Here is a 21,122-nt window from a genome sequence, read left to right on the forward strand (position 1 = left end):
TTAAGATTACATTCTTATGCTATATATGCTTTTAATGTGTTTTTGGTTAATTAGACAGCTTAATCTTTTTATGCAATATTCTACAAATTATTTTTATAATATATACGATATTGTTACATGAATACGATTATAGGATTTGACATACATCGCACGGTTGTTTATGTTTTTGTTTTTGTGGTGTTTTCCTTAAAAACAGCAATTTAAATATAGAAACAATTAATTAAATCTATATATTTATTCATAACACTCAGGAAAATAATTGAAATATTGTTTTATACGAATGAAAATGAGACAGCTATCCAACGAAAAGAATAAACCAAAGTCAATATTCAATCCTCAACTACAGTTACGATATAAAAATGATGAGATGTGGTATGATTGCCAACGAGACTACTATCCACCATAGTTCAAATGAAGTAAATGTAAGCACTTATAGGCAACCTTACGCCCTTTAACAATGAGAACAATCCATACCGTGTGGTCGGCTATACAAGGTCCTGATTTATAACAAAACATTTTACGAAAAACAAATATGACAGAAATGAACCAACGACAACCACTGAACTACAGGCTCCTGACTTGGGTAAGGCACATAAATAATGTGGCGGGGTTAAACACGTTTGCGAGCGCGCAACCTCCCCATAACCTGAGACAATAGTGTAACAGTACAACAAAATAACAAAACTATAAAAATCAACTGAAAGTCTATGCAATATGTCAAGCTCTAAATCGCATATCATCGCACAGCGTCGAAAAGGCTGTATCTCAACCCTCCTTTTTTTGTTGTTGATCTCGGTTGATTGTGGTCTAACAAAAAATACATAAAACTTGACAATGGGGACAAGAGGCACCAGTGAAAAGTGAAGGTCAGGGACACAAATGTTCATGGTGTCAATCTAGATACTAAATATATAAGGAAATGAGGTGATTGCCAATTATATAACTTCCCACCACAGTTCAAAGGACGTTATGTCACCTTGCGACTTTCCACAATGAGCAAATAATCATATACTGTATAGTCACCTATATATGATAGGTCCCAACATTACAAAATGTGTGAAACAATCCTTACTAGGAAACTAACGAACCAAATAATAACAACAACAAGCGAAAGGTTAAAATGACAGACAGAAACCAACGACAACGACTGAAATAACACTCTTCTGTTAGGTCAAACATGTGAGAGCTCAACCCTGCATTACAAAAAGAAATGTACAAATGCTGGCTTTTTAGATCAGTATGTAGCACAAAACAAGCAACATAAAAACAAAAGACCTCAAGAACTAATGTTCATATATACGAAAAAAAGTAAAATCACAAAAATACTGAACTTAGAGGAAGATCAATTCGGAAAGTCCATAATCACATGGCAAAATCAAATATCAAAACGCATAAAAAACGAATGGACAAAAACTGTCATATTCCTGACTTGGTACAGGCATTTTCAAATGTAGAAAATGGTGGATTAAACCTGGTTCTATAGCGCTAACCCTCTCACTTTAATGACAGTCTCATCAGTTTCCGATATTTTTACATTAATGCGTTAAATAAACAGACACAATAAATATAATAGTCAAAATATGGGTACATCAGTCATCATCGTTTAACGAAGTTATTGAAAGCCAGTCAAAGTCTATTTAACTTATAAATAAATTATGTTTCCCCAGGTTAAAGTGTCAATCAGTGCACACCAATGAATATGATAGTCTTAGAAAAGCATGACCTTGTACAACGCCAAACTATAAGTACATAGTATCGACAGGATGTAGGACCTTACATGTCAAAAGTGATCATCAGTATACAAGATCTAGACAGAAAATGCTGATATGGCTGAAACTTTAGAATACTGACCAAATATAGAAGTCATTTTACATAAAATGGCGATAGTTAACACATTTAAGCATTTCGATCCATCTTCCTGTTTTTCATAGATAGGCAGACATTTTAGATATAAAAAAAAAGAAATATAGGTTCCACCACTAATTGACGCTTTTAAAATGTTTCTGTCCTATAAGGGTTCAATTTATACTGTATCGGCCAAGTTAACATTTTTATTGATCTTGTATTGTTGATTATTTTTGGATTGGATCTTAAATATTCTTCAACCTTGTATCATATTTGGCTTTGTTTTTACTTTTGGGATTCAAGCGTGATCTCAGACGACTGTCGATGGTCATGTTATATAAAACGATATAATCATAAATATACATTTAAATAGATAGCGAACACGTGCAATTGTATTTTTCTAGGTCTGTTGTTTGATTTCATATTATGGGTAAAAATGTATGTTAATCATCATTTTTAAATGTTTAAAAATGAGTTTTTGTAAATAGAACCAGTTAACGAAATTGTTTACCCTTGTTTCACTTTCAATGTTGACATTCTTTTCCGTTTAACAACTGAAAACGCTTAATTCATGCGTAATCCGTCTCTAGCTAAAGGGTTAAATTGAAGGTTAAACTTGCAAGTGAATAATTCATCTTCAATGTCTATTAGCTTGTTTTGACAAAATTGAACTAAACTGGCTTCTAAAAGCAAAAATCATTTCACTATTTCACTTTCATCAATGATTGAACAAAACAAATTCATATTTTATTATTTTTATATCTCGTAGTTGATGCCCCTTCAACGAGGGCGTTATAAAATAAAACACATATATAAATTGTTTTACAAATAATCACAAAGTGAGCTGATATCGATGTTATACGTAGCTATATACAGTATGAAAATCTCGGTATGTTCCAACCTTCGCTATTATACCTCCTTTATGAAGTTGGATAAATATTCACAAGCACAAAACATAATGATATAAATACAAATGTCTCTTTATACACAATACTTTTACTCAAAATACACTGCATGGACTATTCCAATTGCATACAAAGATGAATTATTGTACACATAATACGTAAAATTATCCGTTTTGGGGTCCCAGATAGATCGACTGGCGGTTTCTAGACCCTGTTCGTTACATTGTCCCATTATAACATTACAGATAAATTTATAGCGCGGGAAAGCCAGTTCCTTCATCTTATTTTTCACTAGTACGGACAGGTCTAAACATAGTTCTGAGCATCGTGCGGAGTCGTAGGCCATATCACCAAGATAATTTTGAAAAATATTGTGAATTTCTTTTTTTGCTTTGGCTGTAGAGAATCTCTTGTCTTCATCGGGGATCATTTTAAAAGTGTTTTCCATTTTGATCTTTGGTTTTTCTTCTTGTTTTGTGTCGGACGTGTCTCCCGGAAGTTGAAGATTTCTAGCGGTTAGTGTCATCCTTCTGGTTGTCAGTTTTTCAGTGGCAGAAATTGCCAGTTTGGCAAATGATGGTTTTCTTTTGGACACGGCAGCCATTGCTGTTGGTCTGACGATTTTACAGGATTTTTATGTAACACTCTGTCAGTACATCCAAATAATTGAAGTCTTAGTTGGTTCTGAAATGTAAAAATGATATGTTTATTTTTAGATTAAGCAATTGAGCATCTTTCATTCCAAAAAAAGAGAAAAACCGAAACGGATCTGAAAAACCTTATTTCAGAAAAAGTGTATTCTCTCTGGTAAGAGGTTACAACAAGCAACAATATTACATCAGTTCAGCATATAAATAAAAATGTGGTATGATTGTAATTGAGACTAGTACCACCCAATTTCAAGAACCTCGCCAGTGGTTGAATTGTCATATCTAGTTGTTTTTGTTATAATATATAGAGTATTTGACAATGCTTCCTTCATCTGATTATTGAAGGTCTAACAGTGACTTATATTTGTTTTCATCCTCATCCTGCTGATTTTTGTAGGTCTTACAGTGACCTATATTTGTTTTCATCCTCGTCCTGTTAATTTTTGAAGGTCTCACAGACACCTATTTTTGTTCGTCTTTTGATCTATGATGGACGAATCAGTTATAATTTCTATTTAATTCATTCACACGACGATTTAGAGTTCGGCATTTCTTGTTTTGCCTGTCGATTACACACAAGGCCTTTGTATAACAAGGAAACTGCCAAGAGCCTTTTTATTATAAAACAGTGTACGGAGATTAAAAAAAAAAAATACTCGCAAGCCATTACATGTGCAATTTCAGTTAAGCTAATTATTGTTTCAAATCTGAAGATGTTTGTGAAGGGAACCCATGGTTTCCTGTCCCAATATAAAAAGATGTGGTATGATTGCAAATGAGACAACTCTCCACAATAGACCAAATGATACAGAAATTAACAACTATACGTCACCGTTTAAGGCCTTCAACAATTAAGACAGGTAATTTCAAATCAAAGAATATGAATTACACATGGTAATTAATAAGAAATACATACCTACCCCAAACAGTAACCACCTTAAAATAGAACAGAAGTAAAATATCCACGCTGTTAAAACATATAAATCTACAATGTAAGTGCTTGACACGAATTAACCATAGGTAGAATAACAAAGAAGTAAGAAGATTAGTCCTTCCCTAACACAATACATTCACATGGCTCTCTCTCTCAATAACCCGTACAGTTTACACTCTGTCAAAGTTGACCATCCAATATAACCAATAAAATAAAAAATAATAATATCGATTTAATTTAGCAGCAATTCAGTAATTTAATTAAAAGTCAAATAGTCATTAATCGTAGGAATGCTCATAAGCGCCAGAAAATTATGAAATCACAAGTTCACTGTTTTAATGTAAAGTTTTAGTAATTAATTACATATACTTTGAACTCTTAAGCTCGAACACATGGCAGGAACAGTACTATACACGGTTCCAGTTTATATTAAAGGTTCCTCCAAGACAGCACTGTCATTTTGTTTCTACTACTTTTAATTTCCCTGATATCTACAATTATCATTGTTTATTTACTCCATTTTTATTTCAATCCTCCACATTTGCATGGTAAATACAACATACGTGCAGGTTAAATAGGTTTACAATTACAACACGACCTTGTCTTCTATTTTCTTAGTGTTGAAATTGATAATGAAAGAAAAAAACTATTATAGAATGAATATGAAATAAGTAAATAGCAGGTAGGATAACAGAAAAGAACATACGGGGATAATATTAACATCTCTAAGTCCTCGCAGTCCACTTAGCTTTGACATTGAGCATCATCGACTAACAGTTGATATAATGATATATGTATGTCGCTAAGGTTTGCTTCAATAGTTATCATTTTTAGTCGAAATACGATACAATAACAGCTGCAGGTGATTGCAATCTTCTTGACCTTCAACAGTGAGCACCAGAGATCAAAAAGCAATTAAATGACATCACATGTCGCTGTTATCCGCTGAATCTTCAGCTGTGAGCACCAAAGACAAGAAGGCAATAAAATAACGTCATATGACGTCCCTAATATTATATTGCATTTTGATCTTTATCCTTGAACACCAGAGACCAATCGACGATACAATGACTTAAAGGGGTCGCTGCAGTCAGCTTAGTTAGCTTTCATTCATACCAACTTTTAAAGACGATATAATGTTATTCCTATGGACTTTAACAGTGAGCACCAGAGAGAAAAGCACGAAAACGTGACATTTACTGGTCCCAATAGAATGCTTGAAGGCCTGAACAATGAGCGTCATAGATAAAGGGACGATAGGGCGACATCTACTACTTCACATAGTCCCTGTGACATTCAACAATGAACACCATAGACTAAAGGCCAAGAGGAAGGCATTTTCATATACAACTTGTCCGTATGGTCTTCAACATTTTTAACAGCAGATGCCAATGAACTAAAATCAACAGTTTAACCACAAAATAAGAAAAAATCTGATGATTTGATTAATTAATTGCTCAACGTGCAGTGGCAATATTTCAAAACAGATAAGTTACTTATAAAATTCTAGTAAAAAGCGAAAATATGGAGCATGTCAGGGGAAAATGCAGATATAGATTGTAGATTACTGGCTTCTGGTTTAATATGTTTCTGAGCGAACAGACCAAAAAGACAATAATAATAACCAATATAGAACAATGACACCAATCTACTTTTGTTTTACATTCTGAAAGGTACCAAAATAGCGCAAGTGGTAATTGAAGCAGTCAAGCTTGTTGTATTATCTGATTGAGGTTAACTCGAGGCCATAAATGCATTGTATTATACTTTTATTTGAAATTTGGAATTGTAAGGGATGACCGAATTTTGATTGATGTACGCCACTGTACACATCGATAGAAAAATATACCATGTACATACAAATTTTTGACGGCTTTACTTAATCGCCACGCCAACGCCGACGGATTAGCATCCGTTCAAGGCGAGACAATAAACGGACAAAGTTATGCGATAACTAAGATTTGTACTGTGTTCTTATTTGGCTAATAATCAGTTCTTGTGTAGAGATTCCACCTAAGGACACGTACTGTACTCTCGTTGTATTATATAAAACATTAAAATAAAATTGAGAATGGAAATGGGAACGTGCCAACGAGACAACAACCCGACCATAGAGCAGACTACATGCAGCAGACGTTCACGGCAACACTCTGTTACCTCTCTATATAATCAATGTGATGCATCATGTGGTTCTGAGAGATAAGAGAGAAACCAAAGAAGGGCAATGGCCAAAACTTCTTATGAATGGGTTATGTTTAAATTCTACCTATTTGAGTTATGTGAAAGTGATGATTGAATATTCGAGATCAGAAAAAAGAGAATACTAATACACAATGAAAACATTTTAATAACCATTTAATGCATTAAGTAGTAGAGCTATTCACAGGATTGTAATAAACACAAAATATTTAAAATGAAGTGCAATATACAATTAATTTAAATATAAAAGCTGATTAAATTTAACCTATTTGAGACAAACCAAATCACCTAACGACAAATAATGAAAAAGTTAAGTTTACAAAATGATTAAACCCTTTACCTATTTAATCCATGACAGGACACTCAGTAATTCCCACGAAACCACCCTCTTATTCGTTTAGCGTTTAACACCACTCTCAGAAGTTAATGGGTGCAGAAAGACGGAATGCCTTGAGAAAACCACTTATCTTCGGCAGAAAAACTAATAATACATGTATTAGTCAATGAAGAGATGAGTCTAGCGCACCGACAACGTGTGGGATTTGATCTCACATACTGATAATTGTCAGGCTAGTGACACAGTAGTTGTGGGATTTGATCTCACATACTCAGAATTGTCAGGCTAGTGACACAGTAGTTCGACTGTGGGATTTGATCTCGCATACTCAGAATTGTCAGGCTAGTGACACAGTAGTTGTGGGATTTGATCTGACATACTCAGAATTGTCAGGCTAGTGACACAGTAGTTGTGGGATTTGATCTGACATACTCAGAATTGTCAGGCTAGTGACACAGTAGTTGTGGGATTTGATCTGACATACTCAGAATTGTCAGGCTAGTGACACAGTAGTTCGACTACTTAGACCAATCTGTTAACAAGATCCTCATAGTAGGAAGAAGATACTGCTCTACCCATTTAGTCATATATAATGAAACCGTTAAAAAGCTCAAGTTTAAAATATAATGATTGATCCTGTTGAAGGTCATTGTCGATGGAAGATAATGATTTAACTTGTTGAAGGTCATTGTTGATAGAAGATAATGATTTATCCTGTTGAAGTTCATTGTTGATATGATTATGATTTGTCCTATTGAAGGTCATTGTTGATAAAAGATAATGATTTAGTATGTTAAAAGATAATGATTTAGTATGTTGAGGGTCTTGATAATAGAAGATAATGATTTATCCCGTTGAAGGTCATTGTTGATAAAAGATAATGATTTATCCTGCTGAAGGCTATTGTTGATAGAAGATACTGATTTATCCGGTTGAAGATCATTGTAAAATAGATGATTTATCTTGTTTTGATCATTGTTAATAGAAGACAATTATTCATCCTGTTGAAGATAATGATTTATCCTGTTGAAGATAATTGTTGATAGAAAATAATGATTTATCTTGTTGAAGGTCATTGCTGACAGAAGTTAATGAATGATCCTGTTGAAGGTCATTGTTTATGGTAGATAAAAATGTATCCTGTTGAAGGTCATTGTTTATAGTAGTTAATGTTTATCTTGTTGAAGGTAATTGTTTATAGTAGCTAATGATTTATCCTGTTGAAGGTCATTGTTGATAGAAGATAATGATTATTTTGTTGAAGGTCATTGTTCATAGAAGTTCAGGATTTGTCCTGTTTAGGGTCCTTGTTGATATAAGGCTATGAATTATCTTGTTGAAGGTCATTGTTGATAGAAGATAATTATTTATCCTGTTGAAGATCAATGTTGATAGAAGATAACGATTTACCCTGCTGAAGGTTATTGTTGATAGAAGATAATGATGTATCCTGTTGAAGATTATTGTTGATAGAAGTTAATAGTTTATCCTGTTGAAGGCCTCTGTTGAAAGAAGATAATAATTTATCCTGTTGAAGGCCATTGTTGATAGAAGATAATGATTTATCCCATTGAAGGTTATAGTTTAAAGAAGATAATGATTTATCCTGTTGAAGATTAAAGTTGATAGAAGTTAATAGTTTATCCTATTGCAGGTCATTGTTGATATTAGAGAATATTTTATCCTGTTGAAGGTTAGTGTTGATAGAAGATAATTATTTATCCTGTTGAAGATCATTATTGATAGAAGATATTGATTTATCCTGTTGAAGATGATTGTTGATAGAAGATAATAATTTATACTGTTGAAGTTAATTGTTGATATAAGATAATGATGAATCCTGTTGCAAGTCATTGTTGAAAAAAAGATAATGATTTATCCTGTTGAAGATCATTGTTGATAAAATAAAATGATTTACCCTATTGAAGGTCATTATTGATAGGAGATAATTATTCATCCTTTTAAAGGTTATAGTTGATAGAAGATAATAATTTATTCTGTTCAACGCCTCTGTTGAAAGAAGATAATGATTTATCCTGTTGAAGATTATAGTTGAAAGAAGATAATGATTTATCCTGTTGAAGTAAATTGTTAAAAGATGATAATAATTTATCCTGTTGAAGATCATTGTTGGTAGAAGATAATGATTTATCCTGTTGAAGATCATTATTGATCGTAGATAATTATTCATCCTTTTAAAGGTTATAGTTGATAGAAGATAATAATTTATTCTGTTGAAGGCCTCGGTTGAAAGAAGATAATGATTTATCCTGATGAAGATTATAGTCGATAGAAGATAATGATTTATCCTGTTGAAATAAATTGTTAAAAGATGATAATAATTTATCCTGTTGAAGTAAATTGTTAAAAGATGATAATAATTTATCCTATTGAAGATCATTGTTCATATAAGATAATGATTTATCTTGTTGAAAGATGATAATGATTTATCCTGTTGAAGATCTTTGTTTATAAAATAAAATGATTCACCATATTAAAGGTCATTATTGACAGGAGATAATGATTTATCCTGTTGAAGGTCATAATTGATAAGAGATAATGATTTTTCCTGTTGAAGGTCATTGTTGACAGAAGATAATGATTTGTCCTGGTGATGGTTATAGTTGATAGAAGTTAATAGTTTATCCTTTTAAAGGCCTCTGTTGAAAGAAGATAATGATTTATCCTGTTGAAGGTTATAGTTGATAGAAAATAATAATTTATCCTGTTGAATGTTATTGTTGAAAGATGATAATGATTTATCCTGTTGAAGATCATTGTTGATAAAATAAAATGGTTTACCCTATTAAAGGTCATTATTGACAGGAGATAATTATTTATCCTGTTGAATGTCATTATTGATAGGAGATAATGATTTTTCCCGTTGAAGGTCATTGTTGACAGAAGATAAAAATTTGTTCTGGTGATGGTCAGTGTTGATAAAAGATAATGATTTATCCTTGTTTAGGTTATTGCATTGTTCAAAGCAAATTTATTCATGCAGTGTATGTTTACTTGTCTTTGTTTATAATACTTTTGATTGAGTTAAGCTATTTCAATCTATATTTTATAGTATTTCTATGTTGTGATGTTACACTAGAAATACAGGTTGGGGAGAAGAGTTGCACCTGTTAAAATTTTTAAATCTTCTGCATTTGTTTCGACCTGTCCTAGGTAAGGAATATGCTGTTCAGTGGTTGTTGTTTGTTGACATGGTTCATAAGTGTTTCTCGTTTTATATATAGATTAATTTACCTTTACAACCTGACTTTGATGGGGAATTGTCTAATTGGCAATCATACCACATCTTCTTCTATCTTTTTACACAAATATATGGCAAAATTTAACTAGTTTGTAATTTTTATCTTCCTGGTCATTTTTCCTATCAAAAGAGTCAATCTTTCTTTTTTTCAAGATAATAGGCAAAAAAGCAAAATATTGATAAATAATCCTCATTATAGAGCAAGAACTCCAAAAAGAGTGGACTGACAATTTCAACCTTGTTGACATATTTCTAGATATTGCCTTGCTCATCATTTTTGCTATTTAAAACCTATCTATTATATCATTCAAGAAAAGATACAGAACACAAAATAAGAATGTGTCAAAAGTGCATGGATGACTCACTCACACTATCCTTTTCTATGTTCAGTGGACCTGGAAATTGTGGTCAAAAATCTAATTTGGCATTTACAAATGTAAATTATAAAGATCATATCACATGGAACATGTGTACTAAGTTTCAAGCTGATTGGACTTCAACTTCATCAAAAACTACCTTGACCAAAAACATTAACCTGAATCTCGTACTTTCATTTTCTGTGTTCAGTGGACCATTGTACTTAGTTTCAAGTTAAATGGACTTCAACTTCATCAAAAACTACCTTGACCAAAAACTTTAACCTGAAACTTGTACTTTCATTTTCTGTGTTCAGTGGACTATGCAATTGGGGTTGAAGATATAAATTGGCATTAAAATTAGAAAGATCATACCATAGGGAACATGTGTACTAAGTTTCAAGTTGATTAGACTTCAACATCATCAAAAACTACCTTGACCAAAAACATTAACCTGAAGCAGGGACGGACTAACAATTGTAGGTGGGCATACAAATGATAAAGTTTGTCACTAAAGAGCAATAACTCCAATAAAGAGTGAACTTGAGTTGTTGATACATTTTTGCTTATTCTAGTTTCATTCAATCTATTTTTTTAGGGTATTAGATAAGAATGTAAACAGAAAGGTAAACATCTTCATTAAAGGGCAATAACTCTAATAGTAAGGGGTAGTCAGATGATTTCAACCATGTTACTCATCAAAAGACTTCTAAAGAGCAATAACTCCATAAAGGAGTTGTCTGAAGATTTCAATAGTTTTAGAGAAGATTTTTGTAAAAGTAAAGTTAACAACACCAGACATTCAATTCATGTATGTACAAGGCAATCTAAAAATATATAAAATATTTATTGCATAAATAAGTAGATTCATAACACAATTTATAAAAAAATTTAGAGTCCATAAGTACACTTAAATATAATACTTTCAAGTACTGAGTAATTACAATTTATTATCCTGTGATGGATTTTTATCAGAACTATGACCGTTTTTACAATTCATTATGACATGTTTAGCATCTTCAATGTTGGTTTGTAACAAACTATAATAGTATACAGCTATATTTTGTAAACACTCATCATTATCAGAAAAACAAATTTCAAAAACTCTACCAAGCATGTGCTGGCAAATGCCTGGATAATGGAAAAACATTTTCATACAACAATATAAAAGATGAACTTTGACCTCAGTAGAAAAGTTTTCAGCATCTTCTATAAAATCTTCCAGAACATAAGGAGGAGCATCTTCATAAATGTTACCATAGTTACCAAGAAGAGTTAACATTGCACACCTACCGCTATCATCTTTTATAAATTGTAAACTATGACACAACATTGATAAAAACTCAGCACAATTGTCTGATTTTGATAGGTCTATTTTTTGCATCACACGGAGACAATTTGTGATCACATGACTGATATTGGATTTGAGAAGTTGAGTGAAAATAGCGCAACATTTCTCTGAGGTGTCAGGGTATGTCTGTTGTACAACAGCTATTATTTGTAATGCACTGAGTGATACAGCCTCGTTAGAATCAGTAGAATGGAGTTGTATTTCATCTAAAATATCTGACACATTTCCCTCATTTAAAAGATTTCTCATAAAATCAATCTTCTTTACTTTCAGGTATGCAGGATCTTTTTGTTTACATTTAAACATTTTATAATGTACGCTTAAAATCTGACCCGATTCATTCGTATACTTTTCAAAGAATTCTATAACACAGAAAACGACTTCTGCATTTCCTGATTTAATAACATTTACAATATTATCAAAACACCTTTTAATTACTTCTGTTTTTAAAGATGGAAATTCTTTAACAAAATGTAAAAACAGTTCAAAACAGTGTACTGCTACACTGTTGTTATTATGTGTTAAATACGGGTCTAATATATTCAATATGTCAAAGATTTCATTCTCTGCTTTGGGTTGATACTTTTGTAAAATTTGAAAACAGTATAAGACTCCCCATGGTGTTAATGTTTCTATCTTCCCCAAAATAAAATGAGCTATGTTTTTATTAAGTACTATTCCACCTTCTTTAGCTAGAATTTCTTCCAGAACGACAATTGAATTTACCATAACAACAGGGTCATGGTCACGTATACACCTGTACAACTGATCCACTATGCCATGCTCATGACAGACTCCTTTTGATCGGAAATTTAACTGTCCACATCCTAACACAGCTGTTCGTCTTACGTAGGCACTACTATCTTTCAGACCTATCACAGCACTTCTTATTCCATATTCTAGAAAAGTTTCATGGTTAAATGTACATATTGTTTTGATTGCGAGTCCACGAACCATTGGGTTGCTGTCTGAACATTCCTGTAGTAAAGTATTCGTAGCCAATAGAATTACATCAGGATCACTGAAGGAGTATGTTATCAGAATGTTATAAAGAGCTTTCTTGACAACTAAATCTTGGTTGGCTAGAAGCTTGACGATCTTTGGTAATGCTTCTCTGACATCAAAACCTTTTGCATGAAGTGACATCACCTAAAAAGATAAATACATATAATCTAATAATTATGTTAAATAAATAATCAATTTCATTAAAGTCTGATTTTTGCAGCCGATGAACGTGTGGGCATTCCAGTGTTAAGTTGCCACAGACATTTCTATTTGACTTGGGTTTTTGACTGATAACAGAATGTACATTTGTATTTCGAAAATTACAAGGATATTATCGAGTGCAAAACTAACAGTCCTTGTTGCTTGTTATATATGTAGGACTCTAAAGACAGTGCGATGGTACTCTAAAGTGCGATGGTCTACGCTAAAGTACGATGGTTTATCAGGCTAAAGTGTGATGGACTAAAAGGGTAATGGTAAAGGGCTTAAAGTATTAAAGAACACGGATTTTAAAAAAAGTCTTCTTGCGAAAGCTAGTACAAGGTTTTATGACATATTTGATAGGCTGTATAATTACCGGAAGGCTTAATTGATCATATTTTTAAATTAAGAAGAACGACCACGTAATAATTGTTAAAATGGTAATTTAGGTGTGACAAAAATCTATATATCCTGTATATGTTGTTTTTTTTTCTAATTCAGGCCGGTATCACTTATCTGGATAATTGATGTAGCTTGCCGTTCACACAGTCTATCACTAATGTGAACATCTCCTCTCAAAGTCGCCATTGTAAATTACAAATACAAAATTCGTTCGAATTTTTTAGCAGACAATTTATGATTTACGCATGGAAACAAGACGTACCATTATTTAACCGACTTTACTTTGCATTAAAATCGACAATATTTGAACGGGGACGGCAAAGTAAACTGCATCATAAACAATGATTTCAATGTTTCTGTCAGCTTCAAATAGAAACAGGATAAAGGATACTTATGCGTATACTTTTGTATCTGTATAGTAAGATGGTAGACTGCAGGACAAAAGACCGTCTTTTAGCACCGAAAAAAAACCACATTTGTTTCAGCCTACAAAACATGGTTATCATGTTTAAATTGAGTAAGTCACGGACATTTGCTAATCAAATATTCTACATTTATCTTTCTGAATGTACACTTTTTGTTTGTATAAAAGACTGTTCATGTCATAATCCATAGTACGTTTATTACGTCTATACTTTTGCGGACCATCACACTTTAGCGTGTGTAGGCATCGTACTTTAGCGTAGACCATCGCACTTTAGCATGACCATCGTACTTTAGCGTAGACCATCGCACTTTAGCATGACCATCGTACTTTAGCGTCCCCATCGCACTTTAGAGTCCTACATATATTAACCTCATGTGTAAATGCATGCAGAAGAATATCTCAAGAATGTTTTGCAACAAACATGGTAAAATATGAAAACGAATTACTACAGAAGAGTGTCCACCATGTACTTTCACTGCACTATCATTTGAAAAGAGATATGATTTTTTTCTGAGACAAGTGCTGTGACCATCCACCAGAATTACATGGGGTCATCCGATGTTCAGTTCTTTATTACTTTAAATGTGTAACATGTTTAATGATCCTTTGCTTTCAGATCAATATTTTATGAATCCCAATCTGTGCAACTACAGGTGTTATTATATATACATGTATATCAAATAGTCATATAACTATTATATATGAAAGCAAGCATGATTTAATAACCAATAAAAACAATCCATCCTTAAATGCTATGAAACCATTACTATTATTGTTTGTCCTTACATCTGAAAGGGTTTGAGCTAAAATAGAAATGGGACAGAGCCTGAGCAGTAGAGGATCCTGTAATATCTATAAAACAGGAAGTAGAATGGTGCGTTTTCAGTTCCTTGTAAGTCAATCGTGATCACATTTTCCATTTTCTGTAATTTAATCAGATTGTTTCATGATGTAATTGAAAGTTGAGAGAAGATTATGTCCTCGCGATCCTCCAACAAAGTTTTATTTGTTGTAACCATTTTTTGTGCATCAACATTTTAAACAAATTGCATATGAACATGACTTTGTAACCATTTAATAACAGGAAATTTTACCTGTGGCCATCCCTGAGTGATCCTTGAATTAGCAGTTTACCTTAGATAAAATAGTCCTGATATAAAGTAGATCAGTTGAGTTGTTTAATTCTTTTAAGGTCTTCAATACAGCGGAAACATCTCCAATGACAGCCATTTGTGAATCTTTTTACCATGCTCGACCCATCTCTTACACCTACAAAAAACAGGGAAATTAATTAAACATTTGTGAATCTTTTCTCTGCTTCTAAATACAATGGCAGCATAGTTCTATTTGATTACCAGACTTAAAGATATTTTATTCTCATAAATCTAAACAAGAACAAAGATTTATTACGGCTTTGAGAATTCCTAATGAAGGTAAATCCAGAACAGTTTAGGGATAAAGGGAAATAACTCTTACTTATTTGAATAACTAACTAGTGCCAACAAATCTTCATATTACTTTCATGAAAATCAGTGGCGGATCCAGAACTTTTCCTAAGGGGGGGCCCGCTGACTGACCTAAGAGGGGGCCCGCTCCAGTCATGCTTCAATGATTCCCTATATAATCAACCAAATTTTTCTCCGCCTATGAAAATGCTAGTCTAAGAGTTTGTTATCATACATTCAATATTTCCTTTGTTCTTTTCATTTCCATAGTCTCACATTTAAATTTCGATTTTTGATATTGATACAAATCATTTTGGTATTTCAATTGAAGCATGTCAGATGTTTTTTTATTACTGATAATTGTAACTTAAATAGACTTAAAGTCTTAAATTATTAACTTATGTCAGATGATTTTACAGGTGAAAAATAATCTGGTTGATTTTTTCATACATATTTTATTTTTAGTCTTTTAATGTTTGAAAAAAAATTCAGACAAGTGAAATTACAAGCGTTATTATCATAATGTATTTATGTATGTTCGGGTTTATACCTTTGTAATTTTGCTTTTTTAAGATTTGTATATGACAACTACTTATCATCCTCTGATTATCTGCTTGAGAATGCGAAGGTTCCAACCCTACAAGTGAGACGCATCAGGACAATGGCACTTGAGACTTATAAAATTTTAAGTAATTTGGCTCCTGTCTGTTTACAAAATTTACTCCAAATTAAACACACTAAATATTCTTTTCGATACAGTATTATTTTGGAATACCATAGGTAAGAACTTCCACATATGGAAAAAATCTTTTAGTTTTTGCTGCTGCTTCTTTATGGAATAGCTTAGCAGACAATTTCAGGACTGTTAACAGCTTCTCACATTTTAAAAGTCTTGTTCAGTCCTGGAGTGGAACAGAATGTTTTTGCTCTGCCTGTAGATAATTTGTGTTACAATATTTATGCTTTTTATGCTGCATTAACAGCTTGCATTGCAACTGAAATTTTGTTATAACATTTTTAAATTTGAAAGATTTGAAATTTTTACTTTATAAATCATCAATTATTTAAAAAATTATTTTTAAACTGCAAATTTTTAGTGCTTCATACATACATGTATTATATATGTTTTGGTATTTCGCAAGATACATGTATATGCTATTGCTAAGAGTTAATTTTTTGGTGCTGCTTTTTATTATTTATTTTGCATGCTGCATGCCTTGTATTATTTGTTCTTGCATTAATATATGTTTTTATATTCGGTGAAAAGCTCATTAGAGCTTATGTTTATACTGTTTGTCAAAATGCCTAATATTTTGAGAGTCACTAGTATACTTGTGCATAAAATAATTGTATCGGAAATATATTTCAATCTTTAATTTTGTTTTTATTTGAGTTCTTTAGATCGATGGCACCTTTGTTGACAAAAACAAGCGTCCTGTGTTTTTGACCTATCTAAAAAATCGGGTTAAAAGTCGGAAACGACATGTCATACAAATCCAGAATTGGTTTATAAATTTGATACCAAAGTTTATATCAAAGTGTTAGAGGCGATCACACTTATGAATTAATGAATTAAATGGTTAAATATATAACTAAGATATAAAATATTATTTTGATGTCTTTTTTGGACAAGTTGTACACATTTCAGAATGAGGCACTTTTGGAAGCCTTGCATGGTCTTGTATACATTCAAAAAGGGGTCTTACTGAACGGTTAGAACCTACTCCTTTGTTTATTTCAGACCGATTCTTTTGGAATGTAAAACTAGTATTAGTGAAAGGGTACAAAAATGTGATATCAAATAAAAAAAAAACCTTAATTCTTAATTATAATAACTTCAATTGAAAAGTAATTTCACCACACGTGGTATCATTTGCTATTGTTATTAAGTATAGCAGTCGAATATGACATCATGCGGGGATGCGCAGCATACGGGAAGTGAAAGTAGAATTAGGTCGAAAACCTAAGACAGTCAAAAACACAATAAGAGACGATACTTACTTACATTTGTACTTATTTATCTAAGTAAGGGCACCGGAAAAACTAAACACTGCCCCCAGTGATGTGGGATATGAGAATCTGACAAAATAATAGAAAGGATCGTAACCCCCAATGACACCTCCCTACTTGGACAAATTCTATTAGTAAATATATTATATTATCAATATAAAACTTTTTAAAGAGGTACAGACGTACAGTCAGTCAGTGCACAGGAGTTTAAAATCCTATCAATGATGTGAGTTCGTGGTCTAGTGGTTAAGACCGATGGCTACAGTGCTGAAGGTCCCGAGTTCGATTCTCACTCGGGGTGCTAAAAATATCAGCACATCAGAAGGGTAATTTTCACCCTCTCACACACATCTCTGGTACCCAGACCGGAGTTTAAACTAGAATGGGTACTTTGGGGGCCTCGGTTGGTCAAAGTTGTCCCTTACTTTGACCTGGAGATCAATCTTCTGATATCTCTCTGGTTTGTCTGTTTCCATCAGATGGCCCGGTGGTTCTCTCCGAGTACTTCAGCTTCCTCCACCATAATAACAGACTGCACGTTGTCCTAGCACTCCCTTTGTGTTGGGTGGGGATTGATTGTCCTTGTAAAAATAATTGTCGTATAAATATACGTTAGTGACACATTTCCATTAATCCCGTTAGGGAGTGTACGTGGATGCCACTGTACCCTTGCAGTTTTCGAGGGGTTCTTCGGATATCGGAGGCATTTACCAGTACATACATACATGAGGGGGTAAAAAGGTAAACGGACAGAAAGTCACAGGACAAAAAGTCACAGGACATAAAGTCACAAATTTGGTAGGACAAAAAGTCACAAACAATTTGTTGACAATTGTTTGAATATATAAGAGAAATATCTTGAAATATTTACTTTTTAATACATATATTCATATTAAAGTTGAGGAAATGTGTCATTATACTTGAAAAATCAAGATTTATTTAATTTTAATCATGCAAAAGATATATTTCTTGGCACCATGAAGCCATTTAAGTGCCAAGCCATTTTGACATTTGTTTTTTTAACAATTATTTGATCATCTTTGATATTTTTTGGATACATTTTGTTAACAAAGTTGGTTTATATATACAATAGTTCAAGAAAAATACAAAAATATTTTTCTAGAAATAAGCAGTTTTTATTCAAAGAAAATAATCAGAAAAAATGAATTGTGACTTTTTGTCCTGTGACTTTTTGTCCGTGACTTTTTGTCTGTGACTTTTTGTCCTGTGACTTTCTGTCCTACATTCGGTAAAAATATACCAAAGTCGACTATCACAGCTTTGGTATATTTTTACCCCCTCATTGATAGGGTTTCATTCGATAGAAGCTCTACTGTGATAGTCGACTTTGGTATATTTTTACCCCCTCATTGATAGGATTTCAAACTCCTGTGGTCAGTGCCACTCTTTTCTGTTTGGGTGCACCAAATTTATAGTGGTTGAGGACAGTGGGGCGTTCAGACAAGCTAAGTATATCTAAAGATTGAAGATTGTCAAATTTTTCCAAAACAAGGATTGAATTGTGAGATACAAATCCTTTTTCAAACTCATACTTGCCCCGTTCAGAAAATTTCTAAAATCTGGTGGACACAGTCATATGAATCGGTCAGAGAAGTTCCGGGAGACTATATTCCGAAAGACGCCGTCTGCACTTCCGGTCCGGGAAAACGTTGTGCAAGCATAAAAAAGTACAAGAGAAACTACCAGACTTGTTTTGTGTAAAGGTAACACTATTTAACACTGAAACTAGTTGATAGGGTCAGTGATACCGGTCTTCACGGACAGTTTAATGTATTAATGGCCCAAGATTTTAAGAAAAAAGATAGAAAAAATATGGTCTGTTATCCACTCACCAAAGTCACAGCGACAGGTGCTTGTTTCTATCAATCGCAATAGTTAGTAATCATCAAAAATCTGATGGATAACTGGATACCATAAGAAGAATACACCTTATCGCTATTTTTCTGCCATTACTGGATATCACACAGGTTCCCGTAAAATTTTGACATCATAAAACAAAATATCTGACACAACAATGGAAAAGTAATTGTTGTATGCGTCAAAAGTTCCGGTACCTCGAATTACCGAATAACAGTGTTATTATCCGAATAACTCATGTAATTACCGAATAACTCTTCAAATATCAATATTAACACATTTAAGTGACTTTTAAACATATATTATTGAATAAAATTATAATAGAAGTGTATTTTATAACCTAAAAATAAAAAAAAGTTGCAGGTAAGTTAATATTGGTCATTATAAAATTATGGATATCGGTGTGTACTTCCAAGATGGCGACCAAGGAAAACGTAAGAAATGAAGAAAAGAAAGATTGCATATATGCCTTCAAAGGAAAACGCTATGAAAATATATCATCGTGTAATGTGTTTTCGTACTAATAACAATTTTCACTGCTTACGGTTTTTACTGTTGAGTTTTTATTTAGGTGTTTACTCAGATTTAAAAAGCATGTCCTGTAGATTGATTTTAGGTATCTAGTTTTGTTGTCAATGATTTCTACGATTTTTTACTGTTTCCGATTACTTTGCGATTTTTGTATGTCAAAAAAACGGCGTCATATGTTTTCGTATGAAATAAAAATTGGATCAGTACACGGACAGGAAATGACTACAAAATCCGGAAATAATTTTTTTCTAAAGTCGTGGTTCTGTTGATCGCTTGAATCATAAAAAAAGTTATTAAATACTTTTCAGTACTAAAAATTACTAGTAAATAGTGTAAGGTTGGTGTTTCGTGTGATGAAATTTTTAGATTTTGATTAATTTTCAGATTGGCACCTGGTTTGTACAAAATACATTATTTTTTCTAAAATAAAATGCAGTTTTCAAAATTTATGATTAAATATAAAAAGTTAAGACTTTTCATCTTCATGTATCAAGGATGTATAAAAAAAAATTGTCAATGAAATATTGAATAGTTGGATTTTGAACAACCATTTTATATAAGAACCCTGCTAATTTTAACTCGATGGTTTGTAATTAAAACGGCCAAAAAAACACATGACAGTCATATGTCTTGAAGATCCGGTGTCTGACTTGCAAAAAACATATCTGGACTTTATTTTAACCCTTCAGAATTTTTTTCCACAACTATTCTAGTGATGCGTATTTTTGACATTAAATAAAAATGGCTAAATAGGTCAGTTTTATTTAATTTGTTCTAACGTCTTTAAAAAGCGACGTTGAATATGTTTTAAATATATCAAGTTGTAGTGGTGTTGTTGTTCTAAATATAGAAACAGAAAAACATGCCACAATGTACGCGTATGCAGTCAAAACCGACGAAATGTGGTTGATACGAAAACATATGACATACGAAAACATATGACACGACGATAGTATTAAATAATTTACTGTATATACAGAGAATTGTCTAATAATTGTTTTTCAGAAAGGATTTGAAAATTTAACCAGTACATCAAAGCAATGCAATTACTCCAATCACTAATTACTTTTCATAACAATTTACTCAACATTAAATAAAATGTAATTAAGAATTTTCACATATTCAATTCAAATCTAATCAAAAAATTATTATAATTGATTGTTTTAATAAAAACAAAGCTTCTGAATGGATGATTTTTATGTTTATTCTAATAAAATTTTCTCAAAACTAAATATAAGATTTTCATTGGCAAATATAAATGTTTTTACAAGTCACTTTAATTTTGTATAAAACGCCATGAATACATGTGTGCTGTCTTCCATTTTCAAAATGGCTTTATATCCGTGTGTTCAATGTGATGAAGAATGTGTTGATTGCACCATTC

General features: G+C 32.4%; 3 protein-coding genes across 3 annotated transcripts in view; 1 reads left to right on the plus strand and 2 right to left on the minus strand.

The window, feature by feature from the left end:
* Window positions 1–2,841: 2,841 nt before the first annotated feature.
* LOC139492143 (dynein light chain Tctex-type 5-B-like) lies at window positions 2,842–3,354 on the minus strand. Its single transcript, XM_071280284.1, has one exon. The coding sequence runs from the start codon at window positions 3,352–3,354 to the stop codon at window positions 2,842–2,844; it is 513 nt and encodes a 170-aa protein (XP_071136385.1).
* Window positions 3,355–11,316: 7,962 nt separating this feature from the next.
* LOC139493121 (AP-4 complex subunit beta-1-like) lies at window positions 11,317–18,967 on the minus strand. The gene is made up of 3 exons (XM_071281284.1): window positions 18,887–18,967; window positions 15,009–15,143; window positions 11,317–12,988 (listed from the first exon to the last, which is right to left on the minus strand). Exons 2-3 carry the CDS (start codon window positions 15,102–15,104, stop codon window positions 11,429–11,431), a joined length of 1,656 nt encoding a protein of 551 aa, XP_071137385.1. The 5' UTR covers window positions 15,105–15,143; window positions 18,887–18,967; the 3' UTR covers window positions 11,317–11,428.
* The window catches only part of LOC139493119 (activating signal cointegrator 1 complex subunit 3-like), a 221,832-nt gene continuing 219,640 nt past the window's right edge, over window positions 18,931–21,122 (plus strand). The window contains exon 1 of the mRNA XM_071281281.1: window positions 18,931–19,053. The gene's annotated coding sequence lies outside the window, so the exon portion shown is untranslated. The remainder of the gene's footprint in view (window positions 19,054–21,122) is intronic.

The sequence above is a fragment of the Mytilus edulis genome, chromosome 10, assembly GCF_963676685.1.
Source record: "Mytilus edulis chromosome 10, xbMytEdul2.2, whole genome shotgun sequence".
Classification (NCBI taxonomy): Eukaryota; Metazoa; Mollusca; class Bivalvia; order Mytilida; family Mytilidae; genus Mytilus; species Mytilus edulis.

Coding starts and splice junctions, on each gene's coding strand:
- LOC139493121 (XM_071281284.1), bottom strand. CDS start 15,104: ATGGCTGTCATTGGAGATGTTTCCGCTGTATTGAAGACCTTAAAAGAA. Junction 12,989..15,008: donor TCAGGACTATTTTATCTAAG/GTAAACTGCTAA, acceptor TTATCTTTTTAG/GTGATGTCACTTCATGCAAA.
- LOC139492143 (XM_071280284.1), bottom strand. CDS start 3,354: ATGGCTGCCGTGTCCAAAAGAAAACCATCATTTGCCAAACTGGCAATT.